Raw genomic sequence first — 21,112 nt, 5'->3', positions numbered from 1 at the left:
CTGTGCAAACACTCACACAATTATATATCATTGAAACATGCTGTAGCTACCTGCACTGTGCAAACACTCACACAATTATATATCATTGAGAGCATGCTGTAGCTACCTGCACTGTGCAAACACTCACACAATTATATATCATTGAAACAACATGCTGTAGCTACTGTAGCTGCACTGTGCAAACACTCATTGAAACACTGTAATTATATATCATTGAAGCATGCTGCTAGCTACCTGCACTGTGCAAACACTCACACAATTATATATCATTGAAACATTAGCTACCTGCACTGTGCAAACACTCAGCTACATTGCACTGTGAAAACACTCACACAATTATATATCATTGAAACATGCTGTAGCTACCTGCACTGTGCAAACACTCACACAATTATATATCATTGAAACATGCTGTGCAGCTATCCTGCACTGTGAAAACACTCACACAATTATATATCATTGAAACATGCTGTAGCTACCTTGCACTGTGCAAACACTCACACAATTATATATCATTGAAACATGCTGTAGCTGCCTGCACTGTGCAAACACTCACACAATTATATATCATTGAAACATGCTGTAGCTACCTGCACTGTGAAACACTCACACAATTATATATCATTGAAACATGCTGTAGCTACCTGCTGTGCAAAAAACACTCACACAATTATATATCATTGAAACATGCTGTAGCTACCTGCACTGTGCAAACACTCACACAATTATATATCATTGGAAACATGCTGTAGCTACCTGCACTGTGCAAACACTCACACAATTATATATCATTGAAACATGCTGGCTACACTGCATATGTGCAAAACACTCACACAATTATATATCATTGAAAACATGCTGTAGCTGCCTGCACGCACTGTGCAAACACTCACACAATTATATATCATTGAAACATGCTGTAGCTACCTGCACTGTGCAAACACTCACACAATTATATATCATTGAAACATGCTGTAGCTACCTGCACTGTGCAAACACTCACACAATTATATATCATTGAAACATGCTGTAGCTACCTGCACTGTGCAAACACTCACACAATTATATATCATTGAAACATGCTGTTGAAACGCTCACACAATTATATATCATTGCACTGCTACCAAACACTCACACAATTATATATCATTGAAACATGCTGTAGCTACCTGCACTGTGAAAACACTCACACAATTATATATCATTGAAACATGCTGTAGCTACCTGCACTGTGCAAACACTCACACAATTATATATCATTTGAAACATGCTGTAGCTACCTGCACTGTGAAAACACTCACACAATTATATATCATTGAAACATGCTGTAGCTACCTGCGCACTGTGCAAACACTCACACAATTATATATCATTGAAACATGCTGTAGCTACCTGCATGCTGTGCAAACACTCACACAATTATATATCATTGAAACATGCTGTAGCTACCTGCACTGTGCAAACACTCACACAATTATATATCATTGAAACATGCTGTAGCTACCTGCACTGTGCAAACACTCACACAATTATATATCATTGAAAAACATGCTCACACAATTATATATCATTGAAACATGCTGTAGCTACCTGCACTGTGCAAACACTCACACAATTATATATCATTGAAACATGCTGTAGCTACCTGCACTGTGCAAACACTCACACAATTATATATCATTGAAACATGCTGTAGCTACCTGCACTGTGCAAACACTCACACAATTATATATCATTGAAACATGCTGTAGCTACCTGCACCGTGCAAACACTCACACAATTATATATCATTGAAACATGCTGTAGCTACCTGCACTGTGCAAACACTCACACAATTATACGTTATTGAAACATGTCCTGGATACCATTGCAACCGGTAAATCTCCGACATTTGGTGGTGTAGACATTTACATGTGGTGTGGTGTGTAGTACACAAGCGAGCTAGACGTTGGGCGGTTACCACTACTCTCACCGTAGAACCAGACCGTGGCCACACACTCCAGGGTACAGAACAGGAACAACGACAGAGACATCAGATACCAGTCCAGGAGCTGCATGATGTAGATCCCACCCTGAAAGTGAGACCATACCAAGGTCATCTGGATGTCAGCGGAACTTGAAGTGTGATCATTCCAAGGTCATCTGGATGTCAGCGGAACTTCAAGTGAGACCATACCAAGGTCATCTCGATGTCAGCTAGAACTTGAAGTGTGATCATACCAAGGTCATCTCGATGTCAGCGGAACTTGAAGTGTGATCATACCAAGGTCATCTCGATGTCAGCTGGACTTGACGTGAGACCATACCAAGGTCATTTCGATGTCAAATGGTAATGTTTTAAGGATGAGTCGTTTTATTGCTTGAGAATACAGTATCTTTCAACATCTTGAAGTCTCCATGAGAAAGATAACTGAAGCTGTGTTTCTATCTGATACCAATTACCAATGCTGTGTATGAAATACCTGTGTACATATAATGACCCCCAACAGAAAGGCAACGCCACACAAAGCTGCTGTCACCAAACCTCTCCGCTTCCCAAGTGTCCTCGGAAACTGGTCAATGAGGGCCGTAGACACGATCTCCGCGAACAGAAACTAAAACACAATGTGCAACTATAGGCTTAAGATGACTTAAGATCTAATGCTCATAAGCTAATTCCAGGTGAAACTTTTCGTTCGACCCATACACAGAAATTGGATTATCTTGCACATTATAATTGTAACCTTTTAAGTCTCACCTGAGAGTCTAATCCAATGGTCAGCAACATCAAGAAAAACAGAAACGACCACATCTGAGGAAGCGGAAGTTGAGACAGGGCTTCTGGGTAAGCAACAAAACCCAATCCTGGACCTGTTTTCAGAGACATGTTTTTGTAATACCTTCAGCTAAAGACACAATGTCACACATTGTCGACAATATTTTGGCGTATATTATATATTGGGACATATGCACTCACTTTACCTTCCTACTGATGCAATTAAAGACTTATTATCCCTTCCGACTTACCGAAATCGATTATTGAAACTTCGAGGCGAACAGCTTTCAAACAGAGAACACTTGCCATATATGGAATGTAAACAAATATAAACAAACATCGAAAACTGTCGCACGCGGTTTTGTCGGTGTTTGCCGAACTGGTTTCAATCACAAGTTGTGCGTAGGATATTCCTAAAGAGAGTTCAAAGGGACATAACTCTATGGCGTTCGCTTGAAGTAATGTTCGGCCAGAAGAGGGCGCGACAGTCGAATTAATGCAACGTTGCATTTATTCATTGGAACTTTTTAATATTGTAATCTTAATACGTAATATTTGGAATACATTGTATGCTGGCTTCCCTGAAATGCATGGTGTATGTTTAAAAGAAGAGTGGGGTGATATAGCGCTGTTAATGTTTACGGATGTTATAAATCTAGCACTGCACTTGTCTTGTAACAGAAATGCCACAGTGATTCCCCACATACTTGCATCACGGATTGCCCCACCTGATGACACGACCTCTGTGACTGACACACCGACTCTCTCGGCCATCACTCCCAGGATAGAGAAGGTGACAAAGCCAGCAAATATGCTCGTGCCCTCCGATGCAACGCACAGTATGATGCTGTCGCTGAAAGTATAAAATACATTGAACGTTTAGTATCATTCTCTCAAGGTAATTAAATCTGCTACAAATACAGAGAGAGAGAGAGAGAGAGATACGTACAAAACGCGCGCATACACACACACGCACACACACGCATACGTTAGCTGGGGAATAGCGATAGGTGCCGTCTGTCCGTCCCATTGCTCAGTAGTTCTTTAAAAGATGCACTATTTCTAAATTGGTGAACTGGTGTGTTGATACTCTGAATATTCTCATCCTCCGCCCCAAGCAAAGTTGCCTATAATATAGTTCCGTCTGTGCGGTCGTCATACAGTGGAAGCTGTCAAAACCGGCAGCTGTCCAATCCGGCAAGAGGTTAACACTGGCATAAAATCTCAGTCCCATCCATGGCTAGTACATTGTTCATCATTTGAGAGCTCTGTTATCTGGCAGGTGTCAATTCCGGATCTCAGCATGAAATGAGCCGCCCGAATATGTATTTATACAGTAATCAGAGCTGTCTAATCCGGCGCATGGCGAGGAGTCGGAGGGATATGTGTTGTCACCAATTAATCCTGCGTTGAAACTACATGGTTGCTGACAAAGATAATGTAATCTCAGTACAGTATGGGTATACTTGTACATGTAATTAGTGTGTTGAGAGAGAAATTGAGAGAACCACGTAATACAACAATGCATATGAGAGTGACAAACCTGGTTCAGTTCTAGTCATAGGTAACCGTGCAAGCTCTACAATCCGGCACGATGTCTAAACCGGATTATTTATTGGTCCCAATGTGTGCCGGTTTAGACAGCTTCCACTGTATTTGGATTCCACAGCAGAACTAGAATCGATGAAATATATCTCAGCTATGTCCAAGTACGACACTACGAGTTTCCCAACCTTACACTTTGTGATGATAACACATTTTAGAGTACCCTTGACTCCATGCTGATTAATACATTTTATTGGAAATGCAATCCATATTAGGCAGACATTTCACTAACGTATGTCGATAGATGTATCACCTGAAGTCCCTCTTACCGTAACGTGGGTTCAGTGAACTTGTTGTAGCTGGATGTTGTCACTACGATGCCCCATCCAGGGCCCAGGCTGTAAAACACCTGAAGACAAGCTTCTGTCCACACCTGGTCAACATGTATATAGCATTAAGTTAACACACAGATCTACACCCAGTAGAATTCAGCGTAATGTCAGTGACGCCAAAAATTAACAAGGTACATGTTAAACAATTAACAATTCGTTATATACCAATACAAATAACTGCAACAGAATGGCAGCGGAATTATAAAATACGAGAATTGTGACAAAAGGAATAAAGCCAGTGACGCCAACAATTAACAAGGACATGTTAAACAATGAACAATTCGTTATATACCAATACACATAACTGCAACAGAATGGCAGCGGAATTCCAATGACAGTATAAAATACAAGAATTGTGACAAAAGCAATTTAAGTCAGTGATAATGTCATTCACCGGGCAGCAAAGAAGCTCAAAACAAGGTAATTTGGCCAAGAAGTTTAACTTAAGCTTCAGGTATATCGATGATTTGATATCCTTTAATAACCATTAAATAGCCAATTGCCTTCCACTGATTTACCCACTTGAACCTGAACTTATGGACACAAGTGAGATCGCCTCAACTGCTTCATACTTAGGTCTATGCATAAAGATCCAGGGTGACCACAAGGCTGTATGACAAAAGTTATAATTTCAACTTCCCAATAGTCAACTTTCCTTTAATGTCGAGCAATATCGCAACAGATCCAGCCTTTGGTGTTTACATTTCACAACTATTGAGATACAATCGACCATGCTCCTGTTACCAAGGTTTCAAAGAGTCATGCGACTCTTGCTCTGAAGTTGGTCGAACAAAGTTACAATATTCAAGACCTCAGTAAAACTTTCAAAACGTTTTATCGTAGTCATTTCGAGGACATTTCAAAATTTGATGCATCTGTGACGAAAATTATGTCCGATGCAATTCCTTATTTTGAGATTACCATACGTTCCCGAATTATTTCAGGTGAACAATTGACTAGACTTTGCATATGTTTATGACGCGTGCCACTGGTGGGACAGGATAAGTTCACCTTTTCGCGAACACCTGGTACCATCACGATTTTATACTGATTCATATACACATGCTGTGTCATCGTATCGCATGATGACAACAGTGTATAAAATAGTTTTGAAATGTGGCCTGTCCAAGGACTGGCTGTCCAAAAAAGTGAACAGTCTGGAACAAACACAAACAGTTCCAAAAATTTAAACAATAAAACATCAACACGTTCTAACCAAGTTAAGTATATTTTTTCAAATATTTCCCGTCAAGGACTGTGGGACGGGCTATATTTTATACACTACTGACAATCAATGGATCATCAACATCGTACACCTGTAATATTGCTGAAAAAAGTATCGACTCTGCATTTAACAAAGATTTCTTATGGACGGGGAAACGGTTATAGACTTGATGTCTGGGATGCAAACATGTAATATGTAATGACTGAGGCATACATACTTGTCCACTTACATAATCCGAATGCCTTGCGGAAGGTATACTACATCCTGCACCACTGCTTCCAGTAGATAGTGATACATTCCTGACAACTAATAATTCTTAAGAAACAATATGAACTTCTACTGAATCCCAACAGACACGGTGTAATATCATTGCAAAACAGCTCAGCTGAAATATAACAGATACAACATACCACCGCTTTATAGTATACCAGGTCTTTATTTTATAGTGACCTCAAATTACATCACATGTCCCTCGATCTGAATAACATTTTTCACATTGAACATTACTGTTCCGTATCACTGTAAACATTCTCTTTCCACCTTCCCACAAAACACTTTGATGTATACAGCTCTGTGAACTACACATTGCACATCCCCTGACACATTCATTCTCCAGCAGCAAGTAATACACTATATTCCCAAGGCAGTACATACTTGTGTTTTAAGATAACATATGTTGTTTGCATCAATCAATTAACGACATCAAGTCGGGATCCCATGTATCCACAAGCATACTGACAAACAGGTATAAAGAACAAAGGATTGTTTAGTATAAAATAGTCTCAAAAGGAAAGTTTTATCTCAAACATTTTTACACCCAAGAATACTTTTAGCAAGAAATGTATTTGGAATGCCATTTATGACAACTGGGTGTTGTCTAATACCATTAAACACCAGAACCCTTTCCACGTCCATAAGAAATCGTAAGCACAGACCAATATAAGCTTCAGGCAATATCATGAGCATGTGTTTATGAATCACTATCAAATTGACCTGAGGTTCGCGAAAAGATAATCGTGTTCTTCCCTTCCGGTGACACCCGTCATAAACATGGTGGTGAATGACAAGAAAGAGATGACCATTTGCTGCCCAAGAGGAAAGTACCTGAATGTCAAGCAGTCTGCTGAAATCTGGTTTCATGTAATACGCGATGCCATCAGAAGAGCCTGGCAGCATCAGACATCTAATCAGGATCGTGGTCAGGAGAATGTAGGGCAGCAGGGCAGTCACGTACACTATCTGGAACACAGAACAGCTCTTCTTACATCCCATCTGAATCACATCTAGAGGCCATATCGTTGTCATTTCATTTGAGAACCACTGGTCACCTTACACGATTCAGATATGTAAATATTCAAAACAATGTTGTTTGCAAACGTAATTTGACCCCCTCTTCCTTCCTTCTTCCTCTCTCACTCACGCCAGTTGTATTGCCTCACCTTCCCAGTAGCTTTCACTCCACGAAACAGGCACAGGAAAATAATGACATAAGAAGCAAAGAGACATCCCACCAAGTGCCACTGAACTGAGCCAACTTCATGTATTCCATTTGAAATGCGAAGAACATTGTACCTAAAAGAAATGTCATAAAATCAAAGTATATTTATTCAGTGATGGTATATTAGGCAGATGGCTACTTGAGAAACATGATATAATTGCATGTATTTATGTATGTTCAGATGGAATATCCTACTATCGACAAGTAGTTTTTTTGTAAAAGATGTCACAGTAGCAGTATACACATATACTGTATGTTCATGTCATATGTCATACGATATTCTTACTGAACATTTAGATAGCTACATTCGAATTGTCAAGCAAGTCACTCTTATACTGACTGATAGAACTCCTCCACAGCCGTGTGAGCCAAGGTAGTGTTCCTCCACAGTGCGGCAGTGTTAGTGTCGGTGCCATTGACGGCAGAGGAGTTCGTGGACATGTTTCTGAGAAGGGAGATGTCCTCTACACAAAGGTCCGTGTTCCACCAGTTGCCACACGTTGTCCAGGGCAGGACGGTGGTGCAGGATCTCACCAGGTAGTAGATGGGCCACGCTAGCAGGATGTTGTAGTAGGGCAGACAGATGGCGACCTGGACTATACAACCAATGCCAATACCTGTGAAGGAACAGAGAGTCAACAGTCACGTGTGGCAATACCTGGGGAGGAACAGAGAGTCAACAGTCACGTGTGGCAATACCTGGGGGAGGAACAGAGAGTCAACAGTCACGTGTGGCAATACCTGGAGGAGGAACAGAGAGTCAACAGTCACGTGTGGCAATACCTGGGGAGGAACAGAGAGTCAACAGTCACGTGTGGCAATACCTGGGGAGGAACAGAGAGTCAACAGTCACGTGTGGCAATACCTGGGGAGGAGGAACAGAGAGTCAACAATCACGTGTGGCAATACCTGGGGAGGAACAGAGAGTCAACAGTCACGTGTGGCAATACCTGGGGACCTGGGGAGGAACAGAGAGTCAACAGTCACGTGTGGCAATACCTGGGGAGGAGGAACAGAGAGTCAACAATCACGTGTGGCAATACCTGGGGAGGAACAGAGAGTCAACAGTCACGTGTGGCAATGCCTGGGGAGGAACAGAGAGTCAACAGACACGTGTGGCAATACCTGGGAAGGAGGAACAGAGAGTCAACAGTCACGTGTGGCAATACCTGGGGAGGAGGAACAGAGAGTCAACAGTCACGTGTGGCAATACCTGGGGAGGAAGACAGGATCAAGATTCGCGCTTATCATTACTTGGAAAGAAAGACAGAGTCACGTTTCACGTACGTTGATGGCCTCATAGTTAAATAGCGATCCCTGCCAAAAGCGCTGCTGGTTGTACCATTCCGAATATATTATGAGCATGTGTTGGTTTTGTTGGCTTGTTTAATTCTGCGCTCAGCAATATTACAGCTGTATGGCGGTGGTCTGTTAATAATCTAGTCTGGACCAGTCAATCCAGTGATTGATATCATGAAATACGATGCTATAGCATGTGTTTATGAATCACTAGCAAATACTGATGATACCAGATGTTCGCTAAATGGTTGCCTACCCTCATAGATCTAAAACACATCAGATGGTGTAATTCATATCTCGATATACCTGCAGCTTCAGATCGCATCTAGGAGACATTAACATGACACATCTGTTTCATTTTGGGCAAAGAGTCCTACATTTCGGAAGATTTAGATGTGAATATATTTATGTACTCAGGATCATGACAGATATTTTGATAAGGGTTATTGTGGGTGGTAATGGTGCACAAAGTTAAAATATATTTTTCATCAGAATTTGGGAATATGTGTCTGGGACGTAGACCTGAGATTTCTAAGACATTTTAGTAAAACTGTTGGGATTTTGTGAATCCAAAAGGCATAAGTTTCATTTGTCTTGTGTTCCTAATGTGTACATAAAATCTACTTTCTTGAATGTGTTGAGTATTATCCTTGAGATATAATTTGGTTGTCTATTTCGTGGACAAACAATATGTCTCCTTTTATAGGATTTTGATATATCTTCGGAATGGAGGTTAGACGGCATGTGACGTCACACGTTGCCGTGCTGACCTGGGGCGATCAGATGTTGTAGGTGTGATGTGAATTGTCCGTCAACTGCATCTCATGGCACGTGCAACAGCCACAGAGACCAGTCTGGAGCATGCCCATTGCACGTTCACCATTTGTAAAGTAAGGATTGTTAACGTATTTTTGTTAATCACCAGCATATTCTGCACACGGGCACCACTGTTGAAATTGGCGTATTCGTCAGATTAGACCTGGCCATTATGGTATTCGCCCATATTTACTATTGTTCAAAATATACTGTTTCTGATATGTTAATGACTGTATTAACTGATTGAGACCCTTGTGAAATAGAGAAACGTTCCCACCTTTGAGGAGAGGGCAGAAGTTCCACACTTGGACCGCCCCTTTCCCAGAGAACTGTCCCAGAGCTGCTTCAAGGTAGAACATCGGGAGACCCGTGATGACGAGGAATATCATGAATGGAATCAGGAAAGCACCTGTTCAGGGGAATTAGGAGGTCTTTATGACTATGGACGGACACTACGTTATGGATTCAGAGAAAGTATAGAATGTTACCTGTTTCAATGATATGCCACTTGTACATAACTGTATACATGGGAACAACGTATTTGCATAGATACACACCTGGTATATAGGAAAAGGTTCATTACACGTCAATTCGTATTGCCATAAATCTGCACAAAACATATCTTTGTAAATACACATGCGAGAAATGCAATGCTGTTTACATGGTGAAACTGTTGCGTTATATTGTGAGATTGTTACGTGACAGTGTTCAGAGTACATTTCGGAAAAAGCGAAGGACATTAAAGGTTAGCAGGACTTGTCTTTCAACGATCAAGTCTGAGTTCCCAGAAGGTATATTGTCCCAACTGTGGTTTTTGAATCACATAAACGTGCATGTCTCATTGAAGACATTCAATTGTGGCAACTACTGAACATCTGTGAGAACAACAGGTTGTGTACTAGGGCCTATTGTATGTACAAAAATAAGCCTTTTTAATCACATATTTTGACCTGTTTTTTGTGATTATGTTTTAGTCATACTTTGGCCCATGGCTTGTATAAGAAAAAGTAACCTGTGTCAAACACCTTTTGAATCCAGACTGGGACTGAACCCCAAATACTAGAATTATTTTTTCACTGAGAAAGAGTGATCCCATACGTTTCATGTTACATTTGGCCACTTCCTGAATGGCATTGTGTATTCATAGCCAGAAATTACAGATGAATTCCAACAACTTACAATTGTTCACACTGTGAAATGTTTGCAGGATGCGTCCTCCATTGATACATTGAAGGTGAGATATGATACGTTCTACAAGATATCATGTCTGATTGAACCAAATATAGGTGCACGTACCTCCACCATTCCTGTTGCAGATGTATGGAAATCTCCACAAATTCCCAAACCCAACACAGTAGCCTATCATGGACATGATATAGTCCAGTCGGCTTGACCACTGCCCTCTGGTAGATTTAGGGTCAGCTTGAGTTCCATCCACTGCTGTGCGTCCACCCGGACTGGCGCTCACAACGTCCAGAGTGATACCGCTGGTCAGCTCCTGGTGTTGCTGGCGAATGTTCTCTGTAGCCATCGTCGACAACAGTTATCTTGGCAATCAAGGAAACAGTATTTTACTCAATGTTATGGACTGATTATCAGAAAATAGTTGACCACATTAGGTTTTACCTGCTGATAAATGCTCCCTAGAGTATGTAAAACAAATCTCATGCATTCATATATGTAGATGTTGGGGTTAAAAGCATATAGATCTACATGTATGTGCAAGCGATAGAACTTTATAATTTCACCAGTAAAGACAGGAGGTAAAATCTGTGACAACAAGCTCTATATTCTATTGTGATGCGACGTTGGTCTAGTTCCTTGTCAAGCAAGAGTTAAATAGGAGAGCACAGTGCGGACCTGTAGTAATGGTTAACAGGAACAACGTCAGTGTAGGAGTCCTACAACATCAGCCATCTTCTGAAACCATGGTTCCACATACTTAGACAGTGGTGTTGTTTTAGAAATATCCCTGATCGTTTAAATAATCATGTTTTCTTGCTGCTACTAATCGTAAAAAATGAAATAACCGTTCTTCGTCAAAGTTGGCAGACCTAAATGTAGATATTTTAAACATCACCACACGTTGAAATACTAAAATAATCTGTACAAACATGCAACATTCCGGAATGAACAACTATGTTAAAAATTAGCAAAAGCGTTTATGGAAATATAACTATATTACTAGCCCCCGTACTAACAGATCACACACACTCGGAGTGAGATACTTCATCACCAGCGTACAGAGCGCAGTGAGTGGTCGCGGCTCCATAACAACAGTCTGACGACAGGTACTTTGAATTGTTGACATGGAGGGGAAACCTAAGGGTGAAGGGTATAATATATATATGTCTGGCTTCGATGGGTGCAAGGTCACCTGTTGTGCTGGGTACGTCAAGTGAGTGGTATTTGTGGTTAACGCCGTGTAAAGCTACGGGATATCGTACCGCTGATGGAGCGACGTTGCACGGTATATGTATAATAAGAGTTATATAAAGGTAATGATTCTTTAAAAAAGTGCAGTAATGGTCAATTGTAAGTGGCCACCTGAGACGCTTCAGACACGACATAATTCCTTGAGTATTACAATATTTGGAGGCTGGGCGTCAACCTGAAAATAACTTAAATGTCGATCTCTGAAAGCGGGTCTTTGGAAATTAGAGGAAGGGGCGATGTTTTTCAACTTATCTTCCCTTCACTAACCCGCAAGGTGTCCTCATCCGGACGGTCCAACCTTAAACGGACAACGCACGCTGCGACGCGAGCTGTACATGTTACAATTACACTAGAGACAGTTAACCAGTATGACCTTCAACTTCACCGATAACATTCACGTTGGCGCATGGACGGTGTATATATTTTCCCTGTAACGATGATATATCAAGTGTTATGTCCTAAAATATTTGTTCCATGATACCTAGATACAACATGGATGCTTATATTGCAATAATGAATCGATCAGATAGCCGTTCGAAGCGAGGCGTTGGAATTAGCGTATTTTTCATTTCAGGTCATGTTTTGGCGTTTTGTTGGCGTTCAGTAATGAAACGTCTTGCATTAGATTTGTAAATATCACACTTTTAAACCTGGAGTGTATTTCTATTGTAGAAGTTGTATTATGGCTGATAAGACTATATACCTGCAATTTAGTACGACGGGAAGCCGATGCGATACACGAAATGTGAAAGTCGTGTATGCAATACATATTTTGAGTTTTGACAACAAATAATTAGCAGGTACATAACTGAGAGAATTGAGAAACAATGTACATCAGTAATGACCTAAATACAAATATTTGGGTACTGTCTTAGATTCGAAACTCCCCTGGAACGAAAACACTGAGAAAATATATAAAAAAGGACAGCAACGCTTGCATGTCTTGTGGAAGTTGAAACATTTTAAAATCGACCAAACAATCATGATGTTATTTTACAAAACCTTTATTCAAATTGTCATAAACTTTAATTTCTTGAGTTGGTTAGGGAACCTGTCTGTTCAGAATAATAACAAACTTTCAAAAATCGAAAACACTGCGTCTAAAATTATTGGGCTTCCTATCGAAAGTATCGGTAGTTGTTATGAGCAGCAAATTTCAAAAAAGGCAAACAAAATTTTATGTGATCCTACTCACATACTCTTATCTGAATATTCATCATTACCTTCTGGGCGCAGGCTACGTATGCCGACCTTTAGGGCAAACAGGGTTCGCCACTCATTTGTCCCAGCTAGTATTAGATGCATTAACAACAAATTCTGTGAATGACTTGTCTTTTAATTGTCAAAATTCTATTCAATATCTATGTTTGTGTACTAAATTGATGTATTTATATCCTGATTATTTCATGATTACCAATTGCAATGTTATGTATGGCTACTTTATGAATGAAACACTGGAGAACGTATGATGCAAAACAAATTTCCCTTGGGACAATAAAGAATTATCTTATCTTATCTTATCTGATCATAATTCAATGTTCAGCTCACACACTATTCACAAATAGAGTGGAAATTAAGAAAATCGTTTTTGAGTATCTGTAAGGATTTATGCTGTATAAAATGGTTGTATAGACTTTCTACATAGACTGCATTTTAATGAAGAATAAACATTGAAATGGCATTTTAAACATTTTAAATAGAAGAAAATATTGTCTTTTGAGACACAAAAAAGGCTATACTAGTTTAACTACATAGCAGGGTACTTTCCAACTTCCATTTTTCATCATTTGAGTAAAAACAATATATTCATACTAAATTTCAAAGTCTATTTAGACACTGTTAAGTGCTGAAAACATCAAATCGTTTATATTTTACTGACTTGCAGTGTCAACATGGAGTTTGCCTTCACAATGAACAGAAGATCATAATAGTCATAGTTCATGTTTCATTTTAGACCCAGCTTTACTTTTTTCCTTGCTGTTAATATATTTTTCTCACACACAAAAATAAAAACCGTCAATCATTGTTTGCTCTGTATATCAATAGTTATCTGCATTGTAAAATGTAATTTTCAATGACACGTTTGTATGATGGCGCATGTGTACTTTAATATTACATGACACAAGCATGACCTTTACCAGTCATTGTACGTAAGTATGATCTGTTATATGTGTTGTAAAATATAGGTAAATACATTAACATATCTACATGGAATGATTATGTCATCACAACAGTATTTGATTTTAAACAAATTTTCTTTGTAATATTGATTCCTAACAAACAGACATAAGGCTACAGTTGCCTTTGAGAACTGTTGAATGAAATTCAGGATATAAAGCTAAAGCTGGATAGTAGATGCTTGTAAGGGAAATATATTGTCAACATGATGTTACCAAAACAAGGAGATACATTTGTCATATATTTGTATTGAAGTAACATATACATCCTCTTGGGTAGTCAATATGATCTGTTGCTTGTTGACACACATCTCCGTAATTTGCTACATAAGAAAGCAAGGATAGAAACGCAATTTTGTTAAGGGGGCCATATTACACCAGTCAGTTAAACTTAAAACATCACAACTTTCAATGTAGTTGATAAGTAGTACCTGTAAAACTAAGCGTGTCCATTCCTTTTGATGGTCCAGTTAAACCTAAAACATCACAACAATTATGTCATTTCACTGTAGTGGTGATAAGTCAGTACATATCATGTAAAACTGTAAACTAGTATGTCTCACAGTCCCAGAACCACATTAGTCCCCGTTCTGCCCAGTACTTTCTGTAATGATAAATCCCTTAATGAAGCAAATCTGGACTCCCTCAGGTTCTGGTTCTCACATCTTACTGGGGCCGAATATGAAAATGGGATTATTTTTTACCATCAAAATTATATATATTCAGAGACTAGGTTAGACAATCCTGTAAACGTGAGTGCTGGATTTCCTGAACACTATCAAGACTGCAAGAATAGTTCAGCTTCAAAGTCTTGGATGTACGTATAATAATCATACATTGGTGATAAACGCCTGTCAGAGGATGTCCTGAAGATGTAAGCGTATCTCCGATTTTATTACATTGAGGTCAGTGGTAGTATGAGAACTATTTGTTAGATTTGAATACACCAATAGCAATAGTTGAGGAATTGTCGTTAGAAATAACATATAAGGGCTGATATATCAACGTAATGTTACTATTACATCGATGGTATCTTACCTGAGGCTTGCACTGCCTCGTGTTCCGACATTTTGGCGTTTACCCCGTGATTTCCCATCGTGTCAATTCGTATTGCACTTAGAGATTAAATGAAAGATGTTGTTCGAAACTAACAATCACCGGAAAGCATGTGTCAGTTAAAGGGATTTCGTTGTAAACGACAGTTTGTCAGTGAAGGTACAGAAGGGCAACGCTTGAGCTTGGCTCTGTCTTTACTTGTCGAAAGTTGTTGCAGTGCTCATTGAGTCGGGAACTAGGCAGGAAGTGAGCAGTCGGACCATCGCTTACATCGTTTCAAAAGGAGAGTTATCGCCCCTCGGAACAAAACGATCGCCCATTCAGATTGTTGACAAGAAATACTGCAGTTTAGATATTAGAATGAGAACGCAGTCATATAGCTGATATATAGCTGATATATAGCTGATATATGGCTGATATAAAGCTGATATATTGCTGATATATGGCTGATATATATGGCTGATATATGGCTGAGTGCGGTGTTAAACAACAAACAAAGAAACGGAAACTTCAAGTCAGCAATAGAATGTTTATCAGAGGGTGCATCTCAAGCCATGTTCTTAGAATTTATAAATATCCCTTTGGAGGTTCTAAGATATACCCAGTCTTTACTTCAAAACTGCCATCTTGATGTATTCTTTATTGTATTGGATAAATACTCTTAAACCTTTAAAATTTTATTTACGTACGTGAGCAGAAAAACTGTCGAAAAGGCTGATCTAAATATAACAGTCATGAATAGAAAACATATTTTCAATAAATGTAAATACGATGTAGAGCGTGTCTTCCGTCTGAAATGCTTTATGACATCGATGTAACATGCTCGGTTTCCCAACATAATGGTTGTTCTTCAAGATTTATTTAGCGTGCAATCAGATAAGGTATGCAGTGTTATAGTTCTCTGAAATACCAGTTTCAACGCTTTCGAGTGATTGTAATATGCATGTCACCGCGAGTGAAAGTCGACCTTGTCTGTGACTTGCTATGTGCATTAGACCATAAAATGTCTGCCCACATGCTTTGCAACGTGCGCGGAAAATTACCGGGCACCTCGTAGCTCTACCTGTCAATATCATGTCATCCCGCAAAACACAAAACAGCCATATATGGTATGGTATTGTATTTGGGTTTCACGGTGACTTGGACCTTGAAAGGTCTAATTGTGCCCAACACCTCAAATGACTTTCAAACAAGAACAAAGTGAGTAACACAAATGTGATGATCAACCAATTGCTTCATGATATAGTTTATATTTTAAAACTGCGAGGAGTTCATATTTCACTTCTGAAAAGTAAGAATTCGTTAAAAGAAGCAGGGACGGTTGGGTAGCCTAGTGGTTAAAGCGTTCGCTCGTCACGCCGAAGACCCGGGTTCGAATCCCCACATGGGAACAATGTTTGAAGCCCATTTCTGGTGTCCCCCGCCGTGATGTTTCTGGAATATTGCTAAAAACCATAAAACCATACTCAGTCAGTCAGTCAGTAAAAGAAGCAGATCAAAAGAACAAGGAAAACCGTTAAAATGGTTGAAGATTTCTTACGAACGTGGAAATTATTTTGTCGTCTCTATCTAGAAGTCAATACATATCTTTGTCTTTATTACATTTTCATAATATAGCACATTTTTCCGATGCCGACACAAAGTCAGAACTGCCCGCTGAACTGAACCGAAAAATATGTTTGGGCCCCAAAGTGTAATTAGATCTATTGGGCTTTCCTTCTCGAGTACTGCACTTCTTCAATTTAATCTAAAATGATGGTGGCATGCGCATTTCAAATCAACAATGTTTCACTGTCTCGGGAGTATTTTCTTCACAATGAGTACATACGGGTGAGACATCAATGCGGAAAGCATTTAACCACAGTGTCCAAGGGTTTGCGTGGTCCCCTTGTTAATAGTATGTATTTATAACGTGTGTATATTTTCTTATGTCTGTCATACAAAAGGAATCAAATAGAAACGAAATGTATTTATTAAATTTGTATAATATATCAAATTTTCCCGATGCAGACACGAAGTCTGATAGTGCTTGCTGAATTTAACCAAAACTATGTTTGGCCCAAATGTGCAAATAGAGAAAATGATTCTGGCCTGGGTATTAATTTCAATAATGTTTCACTGTCTCGGACGTATTTTTATCATACGGGTGTGACCATACATACGGGTGATACCATATGAGTACATACGGGTGTGACCTCTTTATCAGCGATAAAGCCTTTAAGCCATAGTGTCCAAGACGAAAGCTATTAATTAAGTATGACTTGCTCACGTCTCTTACGTCGCCGAATTGTCCAGTAACTTCAGGATTTTGAAATTCATATTTGGCAAGTTAGTCTGCTATTTCATTTCCATGGCCTGGAATCCACACAATATCACAAGTAATATACTTTGAGTTCAGAACTTTATCCACCTTTAATATTTCATAAACAATGTCACTTCTTGACTCCAGATTATTAACAGCTGTCATGGAGCCAGTAAATATAACAGTCTTATAATCATATTCATTTACCACCCGTAGGGCTTGAAGAATTATAACAGCAAATACTGAGAGATGGTCAAAGTCTGAATACATTTGAGATATAAAAATCTGAAATACAATATGTCCCAGCAATTCAAAACAATGCCGAATCATTTTTATAACATTTGACGCATTCGTTCGTTAATGGTTGAATGCAGACCACAACGAGGACCTGGTTTCAGAAGTAGCCAAGGAGCAGTGTCTGGAGGTGCAGAGGAATCAAATAGATTGTACTCTAATACTCCATGCTTGGCGACAAGTTTAGGAATAATCAAACCAAAACGGACCTTGTCATGTGACCTGTCGCAAATCACACACTCAACAAAATTATTTACAACACAATAAGCTAAATTATAAATGGTTTCAGATGTTAAATGGCGATAATATTTGAGAGACGAAGACTTAGAGGCATTTCGAAACATTCAACCATGAGAGGTGAAACTGGGCTAGTTACATGGACAGAGGCACTCATGCACACTCGCAAAGCATTTGACTGAATGCGATTAAGTTTGGAAAGATGACATTTGAGTAAAACATAATTACCTTCCAGCCATAGTCAAGCCTTGATAATATTAATGATTTATTAATTAATAACATAGAATATATATCGACACCTCACTTTGTTTTGGCAATACCTTTCAACAGATTTATAACCTTATTTGTTCACAGCATGATCTATATGAGGGTTCCATGCATGCTAGTCTCTGGTCAAAATACTCACCAAGAAATGTACTGAGACACCTTAAATCCCCATTTAGAATCCTCAGTAATGACATGTAAGAGTTTCTGAATCGATAATCGATTCAATAACAAACTCCAAATAAACCATCACTTGCAATCTGCGCTGCATCTACATCTAATGGTAAATCTGTCAAAAGTCCTTACCATAATGTTGAAAAGCACGGGGCCACACTACCTTTTAGCTTGCCATTTTCAGTCATATCCAAACCAGAATAGTCTCGATTCTGTCATTTGAAAAAGTTTTCTAAATATCTGGGAAGACGCACAATATGTACTCTTGATTACATAACACTTTTTGTGCTTCAGTCTGGAGTCGTACTTGGTGATTAGTACATGAACGTCCCTTTCTAAAGCCTGACTGTTTTGCATAAATCGACAGTCAGTGCAATTGGTCTGTATGAAACAGGCGTAGATAGACCCTTCCCTGGTTTTGGTCCTGGAACAATGATGGCATGTTTCCAGAACTCCAACAAATATACCGTATGTCAGGGAAACAATTTTGTATCTCATCTATACCGAATTGTTCAGGTTTTGTATATCTCGTATATACAAAACTTGCCTAGATCTTGTACAAGTAGTACATGGCGACAACCACAGAAAATTGTACCACTGGTGATTTGTTTGGCATACACAAATCAACTGGTTACTTGGTAATCCAAGCGGACTGTTATACTATTTGCTCACAACTAGTTGTCAAGTTTACAGAGGGTGACGACCTTAAAGCAGCGATTGCAGGCTTACTAAAACCTTCCAAACTGTGAGACAGTTGATGACCACATGTCCCCACCATACCTCCACGACATGGTCATGCTGGCAATGTGAACGGGAAAGGCTTCTATTCTACTCTCATGCATGCTGTGTGTGATCTCAGATACCGGTCCACAGATGTGTGCATACGCTGCCCAGGTCGAGCAGACCGTGCGAGGTTATTCTCCAATGTCAAAGATGAGGGGCAACAGTCCCATCAGAGTCTTATCACAGTCCCCCCCAATATGGGCATTTAAACCAGGCATATATAGCTGTACATTTCATTATGCTTCAACAAGGCTGACAAACACATGGTGTTATGTGTGCTGTTTATACAGGCTTGTAATTGTGATAGTCTGATTCCAAAGAGAGCAGTGGTAGTTACTACAAAATATAAATTGAGACTGGGAGTAGACATTTAACAGAAAGCTTCCAGACCACTCGGAGGAATCCAGTACAGCCTCTACCAGCACATACACTATATAGAAAGAGTCAGTTTGCCATCGTCTTCTTAAATTATGTAAAGTCCAGCAGTTGTGTGTGTTGTGGTCACCTGTAACAGGATATCCAGCCTGGGCCTATGTTCGCGGTGAGGCCTCTGTTGTTGTGAACTTGTTTTCCCCACTATTTTTATTCACACGAGCAAAGTACACTCATAAAGTTCCACATAAAGGTCATACATTGACAAGTTCAAGAGTCATCACACTTCAGTCTATGCTGTAAGTAATGCTAGCCATTTGCTCATACATTCATTTGGTTGGTGTTTCATTCTGGCAATATATCTTTTATCTTGAAAATATCTTTCAAGGTACAAATGAAGGATTTCACAGTCAAAGATGCATTTTAATGAAGCTTTCGTATACTACTCAACTTTGCTAAGGATCACAAACCTCCACAACTTTACTTAAATGTAGATTTATATTTCGAAATCGTATCCATTTAAAACTTGATAAATAACCCCTCTTTAGGCAAACAGTCGCTTTAATCTAACCGTATACACCTGATACATGAGTAACCATAAAAATGGTTTTCATGGCACCAGTCAGCCATTTTGCATATCATGGAACGAGTCATTGACAAGTACACAACACCTGCCAATTGCAGGCATGGGTTCCAGAAGATGAAATGACATACTGAAACCTAGGATCCTTGCCTACAATAAGCTTAGATATCCAAACGAATTTGACCCCACATCCATGATTTGATCCTTAGCAAAGTGTGAATAGTATATATATTTCAGCCAAAAGAATGTGGTTCAACAGTTTTAAGTTTGCAGTCGCCGGAATACCAAATATGCTGGATTTGAGATTTAGCTGAATCTCATAACACTACAGGTGTTCAAGTTCATACCAGTGGACATTCAACAGACATAATATAGTCGATTCATTTTCGTTATTACGAGTCCCTTTTACAGAGACTATTGTGTTGCAGTGAACATTACGATCGCTGTCTTTATGGCTATATCAATGTATTGTATTGCCATTGTATTTGTACTCACATTGAGTATGTACTGCCATTCTATGTTTTACTGAAATCTATATTGATTTGTAAGGGTTGGAACAGAGCTTAAATAGCATACTGGTATGTTTACCATTTTGGAGGAATTAATTACCAGGCCTCCATGATATGGAAATACACATCTGGTGTTTGCCATGAAGAACACCAATTGGTTGCCTGCTTTGGTCTGCCAGGTCTGATGCACATTAGTGGGTCTGTTCTGATATAAACATATTTTATTCATGAAATATTAACATGGCATGAATATGGATTGGCACAACAAGTCAACGGCTTATGTGAGTGCCGCTCCATAAAATATAACACAATACAATCAATAATTAATTTCAAACAAAGTACAGAAGCAATTATTTCCACAAAGGCATGAAATGCATAATAACAGGAAAAAGGCT

General features: G+C 39.3%; 1 protein-coding gene across 1 annotated transcript; it reads right to left on the bottom strand.

Moving 5' to 3' along the window:
• Positions 1-2,856: 2,856 nt before the first annotated feature.
• On the bottom strand, positions 2,857-11,061 carry LOC124261856 (sodium- and chloride-dependent creatine transporter 1-like). Its single transcript, XM_046696228.1, has 8 exons — positions 10,827-11,061; positions 9,808-9,939; positions 7,756-8,032; positions 7,357-7,489; positions 7,022-7,156; positions 4,630-4,733; positions 3,463-3,608; positions 2,857-2,885 (listed from the first exon to the last, which is right to left on the bottom strand). Exons 1-8 carry the CDS (start codon positions 11,059-11,061, stop codon positions 2,857-2,859), a joined length of 1,191 nt encoding a protein of 396 aa, XP_046552184.1.
• Between the last annotated feature and the right edge of the window lie 10,051 nt (positions 11,062-21,112).

The sequence above is a fragment of the Haliotis rubra genome, unplaced genomic scaffold (assembly GCF_003918875.1).
Source record: "Haliotis rubra isolate DU_JTF1 unplaced genomic scaffold, ASM391887v1 Scf812, whole genome shotgun sequence".
Lineage (NCBI taxonomy): Eukaryota > Metazoa > Mollusca > Gastropoda > Lepetellida > Haliotidae > Haliotis > Haliotis rubra.
Note: the sequence above shows the minus strand (reverse complement) of the source record. Positions and strands in the feature narration are given on the sequence as shown.

Bases quoted from the DNA above. Each gene is read 5' to 3' on its own strand.
- LOC124261856 (XM_046696228.1), bottom strand. From the start codon at position 11,061: ATGGCTACAGAGAACATTCGCCAGCAACACCAGGAGCTGACCAGCGGT. The intron at 9,940-10,826 runs GTACGTGCACCT...TCCCCTGAACAG, and splicing joins CTGCAACAGGAATGGTGGAG to GTGCTTTCCTGATTCCATTC. The intron at 4,734-7,021 runs GTACTTTCCTCT...CATGTTGACCAG, and splicing joins GCAGACTGCTTGACATTCAG to GTGTGGACAGAAGCTTGTCT.